The sequence below is a fragment of the Cephus cinctus genome, unplaced genomic scaffold (assembly GCF_000341935.2).
Source record: "Cephus cinctus unplaced genomic scaffold, Ccin1 Ccin1_scaffold0935, whole genome shotgun sequence".
Lineage (NCBI taxonomy): Eukaryota > Metazoa > Arthropoda > Insecta > Hymenoptera > Cephidae > Cephus > Cephus cinctus.
The window spans coordinates 66,114-86,635 of NW_014333502.1; the positions used below are offsets into that span (position 1 = coordinate 66,114).

The 20,522-nt window shown below is 38.1% G+C and overlaps 3 protein-coding genes across 13 annotated transcripts; 1 reads left to right on the plus strand and 2 right to left on the minus strand.

Moving 5' to 3' along the window:
- Positions 1 to 88: 88 nt before the first annotated feature.
- Positions 89 to 7,528, minus strand: LOC107271360 (facilitated trehalose transporter Tret1-2 homolog). 3 transcript variants are annotated; one of them, XM_025088585.1, is made up of 6 exons: positions 7,404 to 7,528; positions 2,168 to 2,303; positions 1,757 to 2,076; positions 1,114 to 1,694; positions 881 to 1,016; positions 89 to 819 (listed from the first exon to the last, which is right to left on the minus strand). In XM_025088585.1, exons 2-6 carry the CDS (start codon positions 2,256 to 2,258, stop codon positions 532 to 534), a joined length of 1,416 nt encoding a protein of 471 aa, XP_024944353.1. In that variant the 5' UTR covers positions 2,259 to 2,303; positions 7,404 to 7,528; the 3' UTR covers positions 89 to 531. The 3 variants fall into 3 exon arrangements, with proteins under 3 accessions (XP_024944353.1, XP_015602758.1, XP_015602759.1); XM_015747272.2 differs by lacking the exon at positions 7,404 to 7,528 and adding an exon at positions 2,453 to 3,784; XM_015747273.2 differs by lacking the exon at positions 7,404 to 7,528 and adding an exon at positions 2,453 to 3,784 and having other exon boundaries at positions 2,168 to 2,325.
- On the plus strand, positions 4,922 to 9,069 carry LOC107271358 (facilitated trehalose transporter Tret1-2 homolog). Of its 8 annotated transcripts, none has more exons than XM_025088579.1 (6): positions 4,922 to 5,928; positions 6,398 to 6,561; positions 7,023 to 7,235; positions 7,413 to 7,548; positions 7,620 to 7,939; positions 8,023 to 9,069. In XM_025088579.1, the coding sequence occupies exons 3-6, from the start codon at positions 7,137 to 7,139 to the stop codon at positions 8,971 to 8,973; spliced, it is 1,506 nt and encodes a 501-aa protein (XP_024944347.1). In that variant the 5' UTR covers positions 4,922 to 5,928; positions 6,398 to 6,561; positions 7,023 to 7,136; the 3' UTR covers positions 8,974 to 9,069. The 8 variants fall into 8 exon arrangements, with proteins under 8 accessions (XP_024944347.1, XP_024944348.1, XP_024944349.1 ...); XM_025088580.1 differs by having other exon boundaries at positions 7,067 to 7,235; XM_025088581.1 differs by having other exon boundaries at positions 4,922 to 5,268.
- Positions 9,070 to 9,569: 500 nt separating this feature from the next.
- Positions 9,570 to 20,511, minus strand: LOC107271357 (cytochrome P450 307a1). 2 transcript variants are annotated; one of them, XM_025088578.1, is made up of 8 exons: positions 20,374 to 20,511; positions 19,488 to 19,573; positions 18,831 to 18,943; positions 18,518 to 18,763; positions 15,855 to 15,984; positions 12,018 to 15,710; positions 10,450 to 11,241; positions 9,570 to 10,334 (listed from the first exon to the last, which is right to left on the minus strand). In XM_025088578.1, the coding sequence occupies exons 6-8, from the start codon at positions 12,427 to 12,429 to the stop codon at positions 10,006 to 10,008; spliced, it is 1,533 nt and encodes a 510-aa protein (XP_024944346.1). In that variant the 5' UTR covers positions 12,430 to 15,710; positions 15,855 to 15,984; positions 18,518 to 18,763; positions 18,831 to 18,943; positions 19,488 to 19,573; positions 20,374 to 20,511; the 3' UTR covers positions 9,570 to 10,005. The 2 variants fall into 2 exon arrangements, with proteins under 2 accessions (XP_024944346.1, XP_015602752.1); XM_015747266.2 differs by lacking the exons at positions 18,518 to 18,763; positions 18,831 to 18,943; positions 19,488 to 19,573; positions 20,374 to 20,511 and adding an exon at positions 16,169 to 16,629.
- Positions 20,512 to 20,522: the final 11 nt, after the last annotated feature.

Genomic DNA, 20,522 nt, shown 5'->3' on the forward strand with positions numbered 1-20,522 from the left:
GTTCGCGACTACGTAATTCCTATGTAAATTGTCACATGAAATAAGAGATAGTGAAGAGAAGCAACAAGAAATGAAGTGGAAGGAAGAATATATTAAAGGGAATTTTAATATTTTCAAAATTCTACAGGCAATTCTAACAATTCAACTTAATCTTACGATAATCTTATATATAAATGTTATTTCTGTTCACATATTTTATGAATGCCAAATAACATGCCAACTAGTGTGGTTTGAAGAAGTCCCGTGCATAAGACACAATGATATTCCGGCCCGGCTATATTTACAGTTAGTCTGAACGTTATTGCCATCTAGTGTTTAATTTTCGAACTAATAATCACTGGATAAAAACGAAATATTTTCAAGATATCTCTTATGATAATTGCATATACCAGATGGCAATACTATTTCTCTTCAATACCTACTGGTAATCATTGTCATTTATCTATTATGTTAATAAATAATGACGATGAACGAATGAATTTCGGTTCATTTTTAATAAAAGTCTAATAATCATCAGCGATAAATTGCATTCTACGAAATTCCCTTGAACCGTGCTTCAATCTCAGTTTTGGATTTGCCCATAGTTTCTGGCAGAGTGAAAACGACAAAGATGGTCGCGGCAACTGATATGGCGCAATAAAAGTAAATCGTACCGATTGCATCGTACTGAATGAACGTCGGGTATAATTGGACGGTGGCAAATTGATAAAATCCAGCAAAACACGTTGTGATTGGTCCCAGGATGCTGACGTAACGCGTTGGATAAAGTTCACCAATCATCGCCCAAGGAAGCGAAGCAAAACCAAATGATCCTGCCGCCTAAAAAGAATAATATTAATACTTAAATTGAAATTATTTTCTTTTTTTTTTAGATACTTACAATGAAAAAGAGTATGCATGCTAGTGGTAGACCGGATATGGCGTCGTTTCTAAAAAATTGGTTGTACACTCCCAGCACAGCTAAGGATACTGACATACCGACACCAGATATCATTGCTATCGATCTCCTGCCAATTCTACGAAAATATGAATAAACATAGAGAAGAGAATTTCTAATGAACTTTAATGAAAAGTGTTATAAGTTTTTCAATAAAATTATTTTTTATATTGTACCTTGTACTAGAAGAAACCAACGTTATGCTCGCTACCAATTGTATTAATCCTATGAAAACAGTGATGACGTAAGGATCTTGAGTGATACCAGTGTTTGAGATTAGGTCCACGGAATAAGCGATGAGCACGTAGATACCACAGAATTGTTGAAAGAAGAAGAACATGTTTAGGATAATAAATGGTTTCCAAACTTCTGGGATTTTAATAATCCTAAGTATATCACGTGACTTCTTCCAAACAATATTGACGATGCTGGTACCAGAATCTTTGATTCTAGATGGGGTTGGTATCCCTGTCTGCGATGCACCAGGATCTGGGACAAACGTCGGACCCTGTCCTATCCCTGTGCTTGTTTCCGCTTCATAATTCTTCAAACTATTACTTATCATATCAGCAAATTCTTCTTTGAACGACTCAGTCTCCTGTTTTAATCCACGAAGACGCAAGAGAGCCTTCCGAGCGTCTTCGTGACGCTTCCGTGACAGAAGCCATCGAGGACTTTCCGGAAGTGAAATGATGATGGCTGCTGTTAAAAAAAATGGTGCAATACTCGAAAGTATAGCAGTCATTCTCCAGTCGCGCTAAAAATAATTGTAGGTAATAAATACATTTTTTTTCCTTTATAAATGTCATTTGCACCCACCTGAGTGACATAACCTAAAAAATACACTATCGAAACACCCATAGCCATTGTCAGTGCTGTCAACGCCGTCAACACCGTCGTGATGTTTGGTGACGAAATTTCAGCTACATAAACGGCGCTAGGTGTCGACACCAACCCTATAGCGACTCCACCAAGGATTCTACCGAACAATAATTGCGGCACGTCGTAACTGCAAGCTATTGTTATCCAGCTGATGGTGCATACAGAAGTGCTAGAAGCGATGGCGACTCTTCTTCCAGCTTTCATGGTAATTAGACTTATCACCGATCCAAGTGGAGTAGCGATAATAGGCAACGAAGCTGTGACATAAAAAATCAATCAGAAAATATTATATGGCTTTGGACATTATTCAAAATTAACCATTATTGTTCCACTGATTATTATTATTACCAAACCACGTTGCACTGTCATCTACCACGTATACACCAGACGTCCCATTAGCCAATGAAGGCAAAGCCACAGCAGAATAACCCATAGTCATACCAGAACCAATAAGAGAAATGGCACCCAGAGTTCCATAGAGTAACTGTAACGAGAGTCTTTCATTACTGGAAAAGAAGAAACATCAATATAAAATTACCCACAAAACATAACCTGATATTCATACAGATCCCTATGACCAGTTAGTTAATAAAAAAAAATTTCTTCTTTCCAATAAAAAAATTATAAAAGTACCTGATAAACAAGTTCGCGTGATACACTCACACCAAAAAGCTTCATAATTTTTCACAAGTTTGACGAACACCACCAAATATATTATTGTACACCAAATTTTTTAATATCACAAGAAAATATTAATTATAAAAAAAAAACTAAAATTACACAAAAATATTTCAGTCTATACAATCTTTTTTTACGCGACTGCTTCCCCTTTTCTACCAACGAATACCGACTGGGTGCGTTGGGCACGTTTGCCTGTCGGTATCACAGTAACCATATGCGTATATGCATGCCTTTGATTTATGTACAGAAATATTTTATTGTTTTACAAGGTGTCTTAACGTAGAAGTGTAAAGCATTTCCACATATGCGGACACCATCTGCGCACTATATCCATCAACGTGTATCAGTATAACTATCTGGGTAGGTCTGTTTTCCCTTGCGGTTGTCACTCTTACTCTATCTCTAACCCTGGAAACTATTTTTTCTTTAAGTAAAAAGAAAGGAAAAAATCAACGACAAAGCTCAGGCTCACGTCTTAGCAAATGTTACACTGGATGACTGGGATGTATAGCATTGAGGTATTGGAGACGTCGTGACGTAATGTCACCCAGGTATATGTGTATACAAATAGTGTGCATGTACGTTGGTATAGTTTCCGACACCTTTATTGGCGCAAAATGATTGAGTTGACGAAATTAATTAACAGTTTAGTTGGATACACTTAATCAGATTCAGAGCATGGAAGTAAATAGGTGGATGGATATTTTTATTTTTTTACCATATTTTTTGGTTCAATATATTTTTAAAATAATTTTCAGTTTTTAAATGTTATATGTAATCTTACGCGTATTGCACTTGCTATTAATGGATACTTGGCTATTCGGACTAAACGTACTGCCTGAATGCAGTTTTATTATAAGAATCAAATGGGAACGCTAACTTCAAGTGATACGTTTGGACTGAATAGCCCAGTATATGTTTTCGAGTGCTAATAAGTGCATGTATGTTTTCGATAATTATGTAATACAATTATGAACACCGTTCACACGTGTGAATATAGAGGTAAATTGTGTTAAAAAAAAGGTAAACAGTGAATACAGAGGTAGATTAAAAAGCAAACTGCAAATACGGGATATGGATAATTTTATGAACATACATGTATGCTGGTACGAGGTGGATTCACTGGGTACACAAATTACAATTATAGTGAGTATGTAAGTTTTTTGAAAAAACAGTATAGAGATAAATCCACTCCCAGGCGTTTAAGTGTATACTCCTTTGTTTGTTATCTATTAGTCATTGTTATATGGAATTGCCTATGAGACAATATCAACATAACCTCCTAGAAAATACATTTTTTTATAAACTTGGAACTTCTTTTTCAGATAAAACAAGAAATTGCGCATTGGACAAAATCGACGTTAAATACTTGCACGTGCAAATTTTATAATCTCGTTATGTTAATTCATATGGTTTATCGAACGTATTTGCTTATTAAGGAGTAATTACTTTTGTACACGTAACACGGATAACCGGTTCGCAAATAAAAATAATGGTCAAGGAAACTTGTGATGAAACGTAAAATTTTTCCTTAATTAAAATTATTTATAACTAATATTTTTCTTACATTCAGATTCTAGGAACGAACAATTGTTATTGACCCGACCGTCTCTAATACTTTGTCGTTCCAGTTCATAGATTACATATATGTACAGGGTCAATCCTTTTACCCATAGTTCACTGATTAAATTGTGCAATTATAGTATAAATTAGGTTCTAGGTCATTTGACATATTTTCTCTTTCTGCTTATCATCTATTAAAATAATTTATTTTTTAATTGTTCCATGCCATTTTCAGCGTCCTTTATACTATTTCAAACAGACCCTGAGTTGAAATTCTTTATCAATCCGTAACCTACGACCTCGGTACATCAAACAATTCTTAACGAGAATTCTTTATGAAAGTAAACTCAGTGTTATATGACTGCGGAATCTCGACTTCCTTGAGATGCCACGAGTCGGCCAATAAACTTACGTAAATCAGCAGAGATAATGCAGCAGCAATGCAACCGGGTCGATTTGCGGATGATCAAATGAAATGATCAATAAAAAATTTCTATTTTCATTAATTTTATTCCTATTTATATATTTTTTTTTAACAATATATCACACAAGCACGGCGGCCTTTTTGATTCTTCCATAAAAATAATTCCTGTTATCATATCTCATCCAACGACTGATAATACTAGATAAATTGGCCAAATACTAAAATTATCAGGTAATCTTTTTATTTATTGTATATTAAAAATTTAAACATCTTTTTATTGTTCATTTAATCAGAAATGCTTTGCTTAATTCCTCCTATCATAACTCAGTTTATATATATGTGTATACTAGATATATTCTAGCTCCAAACTAAATACTGATAACTATAATTTTTTTATTATTTAAAATAAGCACGAAAATAAAATCTTCCATTTGTCTGTTTCAATGTATGCAATAAGTTATAATCACCAATAGCGTGCAATGATCCCATTTATGTGTCTGAACTGATAATCATATACGATATACCACGCACCTTGGGTAATGGGCGCAGAATCTTTCATGTCAGTCGGCAATGAACAACGGGCGACGCGTAATGTCTTTTATGTAATCGCGGTATAACAAAGTCAACTGTGCGTTTACAAGTGTCTTTTTAATTGATATTTATAATACTTTTAATATATTATCAGTTTAAAGACGTATGTAAATAGATTCGTGAATTAACTTTGAGTATTTCGTTATATTATTATCAGTTACCTTGTACTGATATATATACTGATATATATGTATCAGTTCATATATATATATATATATGAACCGGTAGTACGAAACACAATAAAAATTGGTAAAATTGGACTAATGTTACCTTCCTATGTCCTAGAGTGACACGGGTAGTCGGCTAGAGTGATACGAGAGGAACGTTCTAGGGATGATATTTTTGTATAATTAAATCATATTACGAAACATTTTATTTATATCTGGATCTAATAGCGAAAATTATACTCCTGTGTGAACGGACCAGACCAGCAAATTTAAGTTTGCTATTCACGTGTTAATCCGGCATGTCATTTTACCTCGATGTATCGTAGGTGTTCTACATCGTTGTACTGTACACCATTCAGCTTCTAGTACTGTACAGTGTTCAGCTTCGAGTGACATAAGTGCTACGTTTTTTTTTTTAAACTGATCCATGTATATTTTCATATAGACTTTGGGTGTCAGGTTAAATTGTAAAAAGAGTATGGCATGTAATTTTATTGACTGAATAATTTGAAAATCGATTATACTAGTGATCGAGCGTGATTTGTATTATATTGTGACGGGCGTTCCAACGTCACTTGTAAACCGGTTTTCCGAGCGGTGTTTCGAAACAGGTGAAAATAATCGCCATATACACAGACAGAAGAAATCCTAAGAAATTTATCATTTTCAATATGGGGACTAAGGTATACGTCATAAAATTAATAACGTTTAAATTTTTTTAATAATTAAACTGATAGAATAGAATTTCGAATGAATGATTCAAATGCTCAGTGACTGATTAGTATTAATATTTAGGCATTGTTATTTTTGTTAACAATATAATCGTTATGCACGTCATACTCATAACGCAATCATCCTCAAATGCTATAAGGAATTTTTCTGCAATACTGAATAACATAGTGAATTTATGATTGCAACGGAAATGCTTTGTCATTTGAGGTCATCACAGTGATACAGTTTTTTTTATTCAAGACGGTCCTTCGTTATTTTATTACTTATCATGAAATGCATTTTTGTTATATGCTTATCGGTATCCTGACGTCTGAATTTCAATTTGACGCAATGGAACTTTTGTGTAATTGATTACCGGTTTATTAACTTTACACTGTTAATATGACTCCCTGGAATATTACAAGTTATTATCTTCCATAGGAGGCATCGAGCAGCGAAAAACATGATAAAGAGAAGAGAACATGTCGCAATTACCAAGTACGTTAAAAACAAAATGCATATTTGAGCATCATCAAGGCAATGGATAGACTGCACTGGCTGATGTTAATTGTCATTGGATTAAGAAATGAAAAATAGAAGTAAAAGTAAGATAAAATTTATTGAATCTTGCCACATGCAGCTTCTTAATAATATTTATTCTGCTATCATTTATGAGTGAGTTAAGAGACCCGTGACTCACTATCATCATAACTAATTGTTATTGTCTCCCCTATAGGAACGTATCACTGAGACTAATTATTCTGTATATTTACTTTTACTTACATTTTGATAATAAAACAGTGTATCATGTCTTAGCATAATTAGGTATGCAAACATGCTGATGTACCGTCAGTTCCCACTGACCAATTAATCACTGACACTCATTCAGTGGAATAAAATATTGAAAGTAATAAACAAATAACAATTGTAATAATGAGGATATAATTTTTTTGATCATGGTTATCAGGTTTTTTCAACACGATACAATTAAAATGTACCAACAGTCTCTTATCGGTGCAGCATCATTAAATCTTGTACAATTATCATTTGCCAAATTTTATCGCAGATGGAAAAGCAAAGAAGTATTCTTCCATGAACATATATTTTCAGACAAGGATCTTTGTCTCATGGTTATATCTCCCTCCTACGGCAGCTTTGCATTAATGCATTGCTTGTGCAAATGATAGCGTACTGCGCACTCAGAATAATGATAACTTGCCTTCAGTATCCAATAAATAGAAGGAGAATATATTTTTTATGGTTGCAGAAGGTTACTTATGTAATGTATCTTACATTTACCACATAGTAATAATATCTTTTATATAAATAACCACTTAGTGTTATCATGCCAATTAATAGAATAGGCAGACAAAGCAACCATTGCCCTGATTGAGACTTATTTAAGTATCTGATTCAATGATATTGTTAAGCAATAAAATTAACTTACAACTTTTAGATTGTTATGTGCATCATTGCCAACTGTTCTGTTTTGGGCCCTGCAATGGGCCTTGGCTACAGTGCCGTAGCGCTGCCATCGCTGACGTCACCGCAGAGTCAAATAAAGATAAACGAAAGTCAGGCCTCCTGGATAGGTAGGCTAAAATTATTAATAAATTATTAATTGTCACATCATATTTACTTCAATTATTGTTTTTAATCACAGCCAGTATAGCTGCTATCGGGACTCCAATTGGATGCATTTTGTCAAGCTTTCTTATGAGACGCGGTCGAAAACCCAGCATACTGTCAACGTCTGTAGTGTCATTGAGCGGATGGATTATTATTTACCTATCAGCGAATTTCGAACAGCTCTTAATTGGCAGGTTGTTATCAGGTATAGCAACAGGATTGGCATCGGTGCCGGCAACTGTTTACGCGGCGGAAGTGTCAGTTCCAAAACTGCGTAGCATCGTAGTCACGTGGACCAGCATCGCCATAGCTGTGGGCATACTGATTGTCTACATATTAGGTTATATATTTCAGGTACGATTTAGTAGAGATAATAGCCAAATATACAAAGTATACAGGTAATACCCTAAAATATATTACTATTACTCTCACCTTAGGATAACTGGAGAATGATAGCTCTGGTCAGCGGTCTGTTTCCAATTCTTGCAATAATTCTTACTGTCGGAATTCTTCCGGAATCCCCAATATGGCTGCGTGATCGAGGACGCAACGACGAGGCTCTCGAAATTCTCAAGAAATTCCGTGGCATCCCAGCAGATACAACAGCGCCACAAAAGTTACTGGATGAGCTACGGATCAAAAACTCACCCAAAAAGAAGAATCTACTACGTAGCCTACTGCGCAGATCTTCTATTCAACCTTTTGCCATTATGCTCTGCTATTTCTTCTTTCAACAATTTTCTGGGATATTTGTCATTGTATTTTATGCAGTTGACATTGCGCGAAATGCTGGCATAAAGATCGACGCGTATCTGGCCGCCATACTCATTGGCTTCACTAGACTGATAGGGACTTTTCTCATTTGCTATATCTCCCGGAAGTTTGGCAGACGTCCACCGTCCATTGCCTCTGGTGCCGGTATGACGCTCGTTATGGGAATCCTGTCATTGTATTTATTTCTTAACTCTAGAAACTATGTTATTGGAGATGGCGGCTTAATACCCGTCGTATGTATACTAATGCTCATTTTTTCAAGTACTCTAGGATTTTTAGTATTACCGTTTGCTATGATTGGTGAGATTTATCCTACTAAAGTGAAAGATGTTTTATCTGGTCTGACAACTTGTATAGCTTATATATTTAGTTTTATCTCAATCAAGACTTATCCGGATATGCAGCATCTTATGGGGGAGCATGGTGTTTTTTTGTTTTATTGTATTATGTCTCTGATAGGTACAATTTTTGTTCTAATCTTTTTGCCGGAGACCAAAGGAAAAACTTTACAAGAAATTGAAGAGCTATTTATCAGAAAATCAAAAATCAGTAAGAATGACGTGATAGAGAAAGAAAAGATGATCGAACCTAAGGAAATCGTTACGATTTCTTGAAATATAAGAAAAAAAATGATGCAACAATTGAAACGATTGCTTATAAGATTTTTTAATGCCGAGGCATTAAATTTTTCAAGATACATGTATACGTAATTTTGTTTTATAAAATAATTCGTGCCTTCCTGTAATTCCTTGGAAGGGATCAATTAGTTTTTATAATGATAATGATAAAGGATCTCAATGGTACAAAATATAAAGAGAAGGACTAGATTATACGATAAAAGAATTATTGTTTGATACAATTTTATTATTAAAATCTTAAATAATAAATTAACAAAGGAGGGTAACAATCACAATAATTAAATAGCAAACACAAAATATACAATGCGCAATGACACGAACAATTGGAGAAGACATATTGGGAATAAGAGAATAGAAAAATTGCTAAGTACAAAAGGAGGGAAAAATAGACGAGGTAGGGTCAGGGGTTTGGGGGTAAGAGTAAAAACACGTATGGCAGAAATTAGCACTAATAATAAAAATGACAACGAATATCTATAATGAAACAGTAATAATTAATTAATGGATAAGCTCGTTGCGATTATAATTATAATCATCAGGCTAGCAATAAATTATATATGAATTGTGTGTATGGGGGGGAGGGGGGGTTGATTTTGTGAAAAAAGGAAAGAGAAATTGAGAAACGATATCCATGGCCAAGTAATTGTTATAAAAATTTGAAATTCATAGACTTTTCTGTAAGACACCGAGGTGTCACGCTTAACGAACCATTCGATTATTATAGAATGATAGTCCTCAATACCGAAGGAACGATTTAAATTTGACTATATCTTAAAAATCTAGTAATGTCAGTGAAGCTTTCATCTAGTTCCTGTTTCTTTTTTCTTTCCATAACATTCTACCACGTGGGAATGATGTGTCCTTCTCTCTCTTTTTCCATCTTTAACTATCTACCTATCTCATTGTTATTAATTCGCTACTTGTAAAAGTAACAAAAATTGTAAATTTCATTTCTCTTGTGTTTCATGGGTTTATACCCTTTAAACGTTAATTTTGGGTGAAACGATCTCATCGTCTCTCAAACCGAAAGTTAAATGTGACTTCTGGAAGTGCTAGGTTACCGATCGCTACCTTATAACTCTCACCATCTACCGGCAATATCGTGAAGTTCTTGAGGATAGTGGCAAGCGTCGAGAAGCTCAAGTATTGGACCATCTTGTACCCCATGCAAGATCTGCGTCCACCACCGAATGGCAGGAAGTGTTCGGGTTTCGCGAGTCGGCCATCTTGAACAAATCTCTCAGGCATGAATGCTTCCGGTTTCGTCCACAGTTGCTCCGACATATTGAGGTCGTAATTGTTCAAGAATATGAACGTGTCCTTATCGACTTTGTATCCTGAAACAAAAAATAAGGAGCGTGAAAATGAATTTAAAGGATATAAATAAATTTTTGAAATTTGAGAAATATTGATTTCTATCTATTTCTCAAAAAAACTTATAATCGTATTTACCTGCTATCGAGCTGTCTTGATTAGCCACGTGCGGTACAATCGGACTGGCAATTAATCTGATGGCTTCCAAAATAATGGCTTCCGTATAAGGCATCGATACTCTGTGCTCCAAGCCCACAGTGGTTCCCTCGATATTAACAAGATCAATTTCCTGCTGCGCGATCTTCTGAACGTTTATCCGGGTAGCGAGAAAACCAAGGACTTTTACAAGCAGATTCCCAACAGCTGAATGACCTCCGACGATATCCTCCAGAGCAAAGAGAGCCATGTCCCAGGATATCTTGGGTTCGGCATTGGTCCTGATATGATTGATCAGACAATCAACGTAGTCGTTCTCGGGAATGACCTCAGACCAGGAGTCAAACCGGTCGCGTATTATATGCTCATCGACAAACTCGCGAATCTTGTGACTCCAGTCTGCCATCCGTGACATGTTGCGTTGATGAAGTGGCATCAGAAAAGGCATGAAATCAGCAGCATAGCCCTGGTTCACCTCGTAAAAGACTTTATCGAAGTTCTTGATCATCTGCCGGAAGGGAAGGTAATCGAGATCGAAGCGACGAGAGCAAAAGTAGCTGGTGAAGATATTGGCGCAGGTGTACAGTATCAAAGGCTTAGCCTCCACGGTTCTTCCGGTTTGTGAGAGTAGATGATGCGTCAGGTGTTCCACTTCATTCCCAATGATGCTGTTAAGCTGGTTGTATTTGGCTGTGAATGCTCGTGGAAAGGTGTGCGCGCGCAGCATTTCACGCCGTGATTTCTGGACGTCCGACCAGTCACAGAAGGCCAGTGCTATGGTTAAAAAAAAATTTTCTTTAGAATTTCATTTGCTAAAATTTGAAATATTTCGTTTCACACGACCCAGAGGACCAAAGGGAAACACTTTGTCGTTCAGACGTGTTAATCGTAAAGGCGATGACATTGCTCAATTGGATGATTTTTTTTTCATAGCTACCATTTTATCTTTTATTTTTTTTTTTAACTTTCTTTTTTTTCTGATGATATACGAGAACTACATCGACGCGTGCACACATGCGGAAATGCAAGCGTGACCGAATACCAAACGACGGAAAGCCGCGTTCGCAGAAAGACGACTCATACAAGGTTTCGCGAAACGCACGTGAGCGACATATCTCTTTTGGAGAATGACACAAAATTTAGGTAAAAAAAAATTTAAATAAATGTCCGTCAGAACAAAGTAAATACAAAAAGAAAAGCATGTCACGACAACTAACTCGAAAGTACACAGATCAATCATCAGATAACGGGAACGAAAATTTTTGTGATAAAATAAAAAAAAGACAATTCTCGAAAGAAAAAGAATATATTAACAAAGAAATTATCAGTGGCAGCGAAAAATTCTGCCGTGTCCCAACTATCGGGACTCACGTGTTGCGACAAAAGCAAGGTCATTAACATACACCCAACTGTTTCACGGAGTGACCGAGGCCGGAATAATTAAAAAAAAAAAAACACTAGGTAACTCTAACCACGAAACTAGTCAAAAATGCTATCGACGTTATAAGAACAACAAAAAAACTGTTTACCAAAACAATAATAACACTTACAGTTTTCCTTGTTCCCGCAGAAGAGCTGATGGTAGCGCGCGAAATTGGGCCTGGAGTCAAAATGGGTCCCTTTAGTGATGAGCACTTCCTTGATGTTCTCCAAACCGTTCACGACTACACACGGTACGGATCCCATCTTCAGTTTAACGACCTGACTCTCGTAGATCCTGGCCAGGTCGCTGAATGCCTTGTACGGCACGTCGTACTGGCCGAAAATGTGTAGAGAGCCAAGAATCGGCCAAGGCTTTGGGCCGGGTGGTTCAGGCAGTAAAGGCGTTTTGCTGTCTTGTATTTTCCTCGTAGAGGAAATCACTTTGCGTGATCTCAGATGATCCACCAGGATGAGAATCAGTGCGACAAGGGATGCGACGATGAGGAAATAAGTAGTGGCGCTCGTCGCGAACAGTGCCATGTTAATTAAGATTTTTTTTTAACAAAATAAAAAAACCGAACCAAAGATCAACCTCTCTCGTCAGGTCCTTGTATCTTCACCAGCGCTTTCCTCCCTCTTTCTTCTCTCGGTACACGCCTCTCGTAGAGCTCTCTTTAAGTTTTCCCTAGTTTCCCTTTGTCCTCCCCTACTTCTCTTGACAGGAAATCAAGGAACAAATTGACGACGCGAGACCACCCTGTATCTTGTGCTCTTTTTCTCTCCTCTCTTGACTCTGTCAAATCTCTTTGTCCAACTTCACGGAAGAGAAAAGGAAGGATGATTTAAAAAAAAGAGAGAACGTAACTCCCTGTTCTTCCTCTTGTAAGTTAACCTCGCATGCACTGATTGGTCGAATGATGCACAGTGCCGTATATTGTTGTTCGTGTTAATGTACTATATAAATATAATGTCCCCACGATATAATAATGTTATACTGTGTTACTGTAACTCTTGTATCCTGTTTCTGTAGCTGTCAGTCAGTTAACCGTTTGCCGATCTGACTCGGTCTGGGGATAGGATCGTAAACGGCTATCTTATATAGTGGCGTAATGTAGTCAGCACATTTACGTCGCTGTTCACCCCATACATATGGATTCGAACAGGACGACCAGGCGAGTGGTGTAGCCCAGGAGACGAATTTCAAGAAAGGATTGACTGTTGGCTACCCTGGTTCAAATGAGGGGACCTGTAACGAGTGGAACCTCAAGGGACCTTTTCTTGCGCTATAAGACCGGTGTACACAGATATATCAGTATATCTATATATTCACTAAGCAAAGTACACTTTGGAAGAAGCAGTAGTACCACCTTGTCGCAGGTGCCGTAGAACCTCCCATACAGTACATCTATATGGTAGTATATCTATAAGTCAGTTTTTATTTGTTTGCCATTATCGCTTTTCGCATGATCATTGCAACGATAACATAATCAAGGATACTTTTTGTATTAAATTTTACTAAGGGCTTGGCCCACTTGAGGACTAATGTATTTCGTAGCAAGCAAGATGCGTCTGCATTGGAGATGAGAGATCAAACGTATTCACAAGATTTGCCAAATACGAGAGTCTTGATTGATTAAAGATGCTCTGATGTCTGACTCGTACGAGAAAGAAATCAAGGTTGTTCCTGTTATCATGAAAACGAGATCAGAAAAATTTTGTCGAATACTGACTAACCGAATTTTGATCTAAAGTTAAAACTGTCGATTGGCCTTCGGATGTTTCTATTCGTATCAGTGGGACACGCAAGTGAGACACGTCTAGTGAGAATTTTCGTGAATCTAGTGACTTTTTTTTTTTACCTTTATATATATGTTTTCCAGACTAACCTATATTCGTGCTTTGGAATTGTGCATTGACTGGGTTATTGTATTACACTGGAGTTGTCGACCTTTCTGGAGTTGTGAACTGAGCGCTCACCTCTGTTCGCTCTAGCCGTATATTTGGGTACTGCGCATGCGCGGTAGACCACGCGCTGGAAAAATCCGCCTGGGTTATGTGAAGGGACGAGTAAAGGTATTTTGTACAAAGTGTTTAGAGCATTTAACACTACTCGCGAATTGTCACCCACTTAAATACGACTTATGCATAATACATGTCAACTTTTTTTTTTCACTGTAGACAGTGATGGAAGTTTGCATCTCAAGGAAGTATCGAAGAATATTGGATTCATTCTGAGAATCTAGCGGTAGTCGGATTGGGTCAAGATGTAGTTACAATGCGGAATTAAGTTGTTGTTCGAGAAGGAAGAGGACAAATAAATATTAAGGAACGAGGGAGCGAGAGGGAAGCTATATATATATATAAAAAGACACAGGCTCGAACCTCTAGGTTATTGGCGCGTCCAATAAAAACTGATGAGAGTCTATTTAGGGTATGGTTCAATTCCATTAAAAGCCATGAATTTTCTCCTGATCTCTCGGGGATGTCGCGGAGATGCCGTAAGGCCTTGATCTGTGGAATTTCAAGATCGCAAGGAATACCAGAGTGGACTTACGGTCTTTTGTAGCGCCTGAAAGAAGAGAGGGGGGGCGGGGGAGAGAGTCGAAGGAGAGACATATAGGACGGAGAGAAGGCAAGATAAGGAAAAGAAAAGACTGTACGTAAAAAAAGTCACTCCCGATTGGCATAAGAGGGGCAGCAGACTTCTCGGGCAACCGGGCCCATTGGTAATCGAATGCCAGACTCGAAGGTCCCCGAACCAAAATCAAGGTTGCTTCGATTAGCAATGAATAACAACCGTACAGACCGGATGTCTGCACCTTGTGGGCTTTGTGGATGCGCATCACACCGGTTCATTACGGGGCCCAATATAAGGCCCATTAATCTGAAAGCGTTAAAAACAAAGACAGACAGATTAATCAATCAATTGAAACTAAATCAGGAATAAATACAAGAATCAGGTCGAGACCGAAACTTTCAATTAAAAAGAAAGTCAAGGTCAATTTTGATTAGCAATTGACATCGTACAAGTTACCGGATGTGACGTGGCTTAACTATATAATCACATGCACGATGCATACAGGGCTTTTTGGATTTACATTTATTTCTATCTAGATTAGTCACTATAGAATCATCTTGTATTCGGTTCTGAACTTCTTTTTTTTTCAAAATCAAAATCACAACCGGGTTACCGATTACGTAACCAGGAATTATTGAAAATGTTAATGGCATTGTCAGAGGAACGACGGACTGTGACGTTTTATCTGCATGTAGCGGTCGTACATTGGTGGTCTAACGGTCATGCGCCTTTACATAAGTACATAAGTGCATACATAACGCAGCGGGACAAACGGGAACGCATGCGGCAAAACGATACATGCATTTGCAAAATTCGCTTTGGATACATTTATGGAAGGCAGGGAAGCTGCGCCTTGTGTGGTATCAGATAGATATAGTAATATAACAATAGAAATGGGCCGCCTCTTACGCCGACGAACATGTAGATGCGATCGAAGGTAAAAGTTTTTTTTTCGACTTCTATCACCGGAAGTTACGTAGCATCGGCGGCGTCCTTCGATTTTCACGATGAACAATGGCGTTGCGAGATAATCGGAAATGGGATGCACAAATACGAGCGCAGTCACGACGTTCTTTTTTCTTGTTTTGTTTCTTTTTCTTTTTTCCTCTCTTCTTCCCTCCTACTCTTACTCCGTTTCCTTTATGGAAAATACAGCAGGTAGGCTTTTCCATGTCCGCTTGAATGGACGATCTTCGCGGACGTTGTTGGATTTTTAAAAAAATACAGCATCCGATATCTTTATCTGTTTAAAGTTAAAAAATTGTAAGTCGTTATTAAATATTTAGCTAATTCTTTGTCTTTCGTGACATTTGCGATTTATGGTTTTCTTTTTTAATTACTTCTTCTTACTATTTTCTACTAAATGGAAAATTCCAGTGCAACTTACGTGTTACTCTTGCATAACAGGTGTCAGAGAAAATGACCGCAATGCACTGTATGGGCAATGCATCCGAAGTAATCTCAATTCGCGGTGCAGGTACGGATCGATGGATGATAAATGTGTGAAAAGGATCGAGCTGAAATTTTGAAAAAATTTGTATGTACCATGCGTCTTTAATAAAACAAAAGCATTAAAGTATTTCAGGTCGAGCAAAACTGCAAAGTGGAATTGCTCAGTGCAATTCCAGGTGGGATAAGTTGCTTAAGGAAAAAAAGACTTCTGTACTGGCAAACAAAGTGATTGTGGATCAGCATGCGAACCTGTGAATTATGATTGAAGAGATGCAAAGGTATTTGGCTCTAGACAACTTGCGTAACGAAGGTTTGAAGTCGGAATTGTCAATGAGTTCAAGAAAAAGTGACAACTGTTAAAACGTAGTCCATGCATTTCGTACGTCAGTTCATCATGCGCCTTATTAAACGCCACTATGGCAATTCCGCACCATTTCACTTTACCACGTTTGAGTAATTGCGGCAATTCCATTCCTGCAATTTCGTAAAGTCAAAAACGACAATTGAGTGCTCATCCGCGAAAAGTGTTCTCAGTAACAAAAAATGTTGAACATAGCAATTCCATGCAATTCCACACAATTACAAGCGCTCTCTATAAACAGTCAACATTTGACATTTGCACGGAATCAACTATCCCAAAAATTATACAAATCTCAATTAACTTGTCGTTGAATAACTGAACGAAAGCGCAACTTCTGTCTGGAATTGCGTAATGCGTATTGAGTATATAGTAAGTTTACTTTTATAATGCGTATAGCAGTACGTGCGACCTGTCTCGTACTAATATCAAGAACAGAGGCTATGACTATCTATTACGCTATACAGTCAGCATTGCAATTTCATCTGACGATAGAGATATGCAATTGCATCACGTCTCTCCAGCTACTAACCATACTCGAATGTTCTAGCATTACAAAGCAGTACTTCCGCATCGTGGACAAATCCAAGAAGTTTCTAGATGGTCGACGTCTGACCCTATCATTCGCTGACCTCATTCATTCCTGGTAAAAATAGTATGCCTGTACGTTGGCGAACAACTTGAAGACACAGGAAAGGCAGTACAACGGTAGATAAACAAAGTCAAAGAGAATTCTTGAAAAAGAATTAAGCAGATTTCTGGAGCGTTATCGAAAGATCCCAAAAATTGATGCTGGCAATGGACATAAAGAGATTCAAAAAAAAAGTAAACAAGATTCCAAGATATAAATAAAGCGTCAAATGATCCTAGCCCGAAGATCAGTACATTGCGAAAAGTGAAAGAGTATGAGAAGTTCAAGGAGAACCAATGAAACAGGTTCGGTACCGTTATGTGGTGAACGCAATGAATTCCCCACGAAACCTACGACGAGCCATTGACATTGCACATAACGAACCTGATGGAAACCGGTCAGGGGCCATGACCAGGACTCCATCAGAGTCTGTGGTCTTCCACAGCGTTTAACATAAACTTAAAAGCGACTGTGTCCTACCGATGCGACTATTTTCTTTGTTATCGAATTTTCGTCTCGCCAAACGTTTAAAGTGATACAAATATATTCCTAGCTTCTTCACACTGATCGTCGTTTCGTATCATCCAGTTTCTGTCGCTCGCGAGACCCTGACGATTTCGATGCAGCGACGCTTATTTGGTAGTCTAATTTGGACCCGGGTGCATCTACCTAAATCACCGGTCTGGGCCTAAATCTCCTAACCTTCACTCTCGTATCATCTTACCCTAGCTCGAGATCCCATAATACATTGGTTACACTATTACATTTTAAACCTACATATGTATATAATACAAGACCCAAAATTCTATGCAACAATGTTGCTACAAGTTTCCCAAGAACCACTTTGGGGTCAGAATAGAGGCTCACTTAATGGTCTAATTTTACAAGTGCGTACCTATATAAGTATACATAAATAATATATTGGACCACTTTTCTTTTATCCGATGTATATCTATATATCCAATTTCTTTTGTTAACTCGCATACTTTTTTGCCGTCTAAAAAAATTCAATGCGGCCGTCTCCCAACGCTCGATCGTTATCTCCCTGTGAGCCCGGACTCTCGCAATTTCTTCCTCCTTCGTACCTTCTATCCTATGTATCCGTTTTGATCAATGATAATTATGCGTGGCAATGCCGTCCTGCGCGTGGACGGCGCTCGAACCGTAGCGCAGAGTCGTGTGGCATCGCGACAAGTGCGCATCAAAATGCACATATTTCGAGCGAGACGATGCGCGGGAGTTTAGGTAAATTTGAATTGCATGCAGCCGAGACGCCCACTGGATTGGATGCAGAACAGATGCAAGTAGATTTCGGGGGATACGTCGAATTCGAATTTCAACCAAAGGATCTGACCCTGCTTAATATAAGACGTCATTGAACTAGCAGTAGCCTCGTTGTGGGCGTCGCAGGTCGCTAAAAGAAAATTAAAAAAATAAATTAAACCGTGAAAAAATAATCAGACGACAATACCATCCTGTGCGATCGTGCAGTCGTATTTTATACGAATTAAATTTTGAATTTTTATTTTTTTTTTAATCTTAAGGATGCGTACGTGCACGCTCTGTCGTTCGCCACTATTACTTTTCTCTTTTACATGAGTTTAAGTACCTACGTGGCACCAATCCATAGGATGGGTTTACTTGGCGCATGATCCCACGTATGCTACATCACAATGTTACTGCCCTGACCGCCTTTTCACTTCTAGAAGCATCAAGTGCGTCTCGATGTAATCGCCTGACGTCACAGTGGAGAAAGAGCCGATGATTTCGTGAGATGTTTTCTCATTGCGTAAGCGGAATCGAAGAGAAATCATTCCGTCCCCCGGTAAAACATCACGTGGTTTTCATGGAATACCTGAAACAACATTCCTGCATTACAAAGAGAAACGATCAATTTTATTGATCTCACTGTCTACCATTACCTGGTCCCGGCTTCTTTTTCTCCCTCACTCGGTACATCAGTGTATGGTTCTCTCGAGCACCTAGTCCAGGTTCATTACCCAACGGGATGAAGATTGAGGAAAAAATCTTGTGCCTGTAAACAAGTAAAATTCTATCAGTCTTACCAATGGATCTTTCTTTTCAATTTCAAGAATATGAACCCAGTACGCAATACCCATTGGCCACGTAGTCACGTATATGTATACATAAGAGCAAGTGCGATGAACCGGAGATCAGGTCCACGTTACACGTATCGAAAGAGCCTTGACCGAACAGACCACTGCCAGAGAGAAGGTGGTAGAAGTGGTAAAAGTAACGTGCACGCACGGTCAAGAAGGCAATGGCAATCCTCATGATTTTAGCGTCAAGCCAAATGTGATCTATCCAGGTGTTAAAAACAATTTCACTGGTTATCGAGATCATAGGGCTAGAATCGATGGCGCCGAACGTCGCAACGTCAACGAAGCACATCGCAATAAAATAATTTAAAAATTTGGGCCGTGCGTCCATCGAACCTGGAACGATTCTAAGTTGTTGTTAGGAAGAGCGATTGGGTAAATAGGGAAGAAAGAAAAGAAAAAGACGATGTGAGATGAGATAAGTAAGAAAGGAACGTCCAATCAAAAATTGACTCTTACCCGTAAACAAAAACAGCCTCCTGTTGCTTCTACGGTGTCGAAACGTCAGACGCGTCAGTGCGCTCTCCTTTTTTGAATAACAGAATCTGCGAAAGGTATGATAATTTATATTTTGTAATTTACACTGTTTTTTACTCCCGACTACCAGCACGTGTTCAGGAGAGTCAACAGAGAATAGGGAGAGTTCGTATGCATCCAGGCCAGTCATCTTTTCACTGCCATAGGGGCTAACCAAATTTGAAATTTTCATTTTGACAATTCTTGCACACGACAAACATCCCTCACGACGCAGTTAACAGTTCACAGGAAGAATCTGAACGATCAACTTCAGTTATATATATGTAATATTTTATTGTTTACGTATATATACTCTAATGTATGTATATATGTATAGACAGACGGTAACATCAGCCCCACAGGGACTGTTATACATATATTCTTAACCATAAGGAGCTGGCACCTCAATGACGAGTTTATCTCATGGCATAACTATAGATATATTTACAACAACAACAACAAGTATCAGAGTAGCTGTTGTATTCTACGTAGTAGTATTCTCATATGGATAACATGTATGTGCATCACGTTCACCTCCAGACGGGCCCCGTACCCATTATATTACTGTTACGTCAAAAGACGTCAGAGCTGCTCTACTCCGATTCCGACAACGTGTTTACGCGAAGCCACAGTCAAGGGAAATAATAAATCAGTACAACGAAAAGTACGAAAAGTCATCATCACCTTGCACTAACGGGTGAGCCAACCTGGTTGACGATGACTGATCCAGAAGTGGGAGTAGCAAAAGGATAAATGAAATGTAGAAAGACGGAGAGATAAAAATAAAGCTAGACCAGCTTGATTTTCTAAATAATAATTGATTTCGTACCGATTGTTTAACGAGGGCGTCGCGACGCTTTCCTTATTCGCTATCGATGCCTCGTGGATGATTTCGTGGACACCCGTTCGATCCTGCCAGTCTTCCGGATCTCTATAGTCTCTTTCCATGACGTGGATTCAGCGACTGGTGGATCTTGG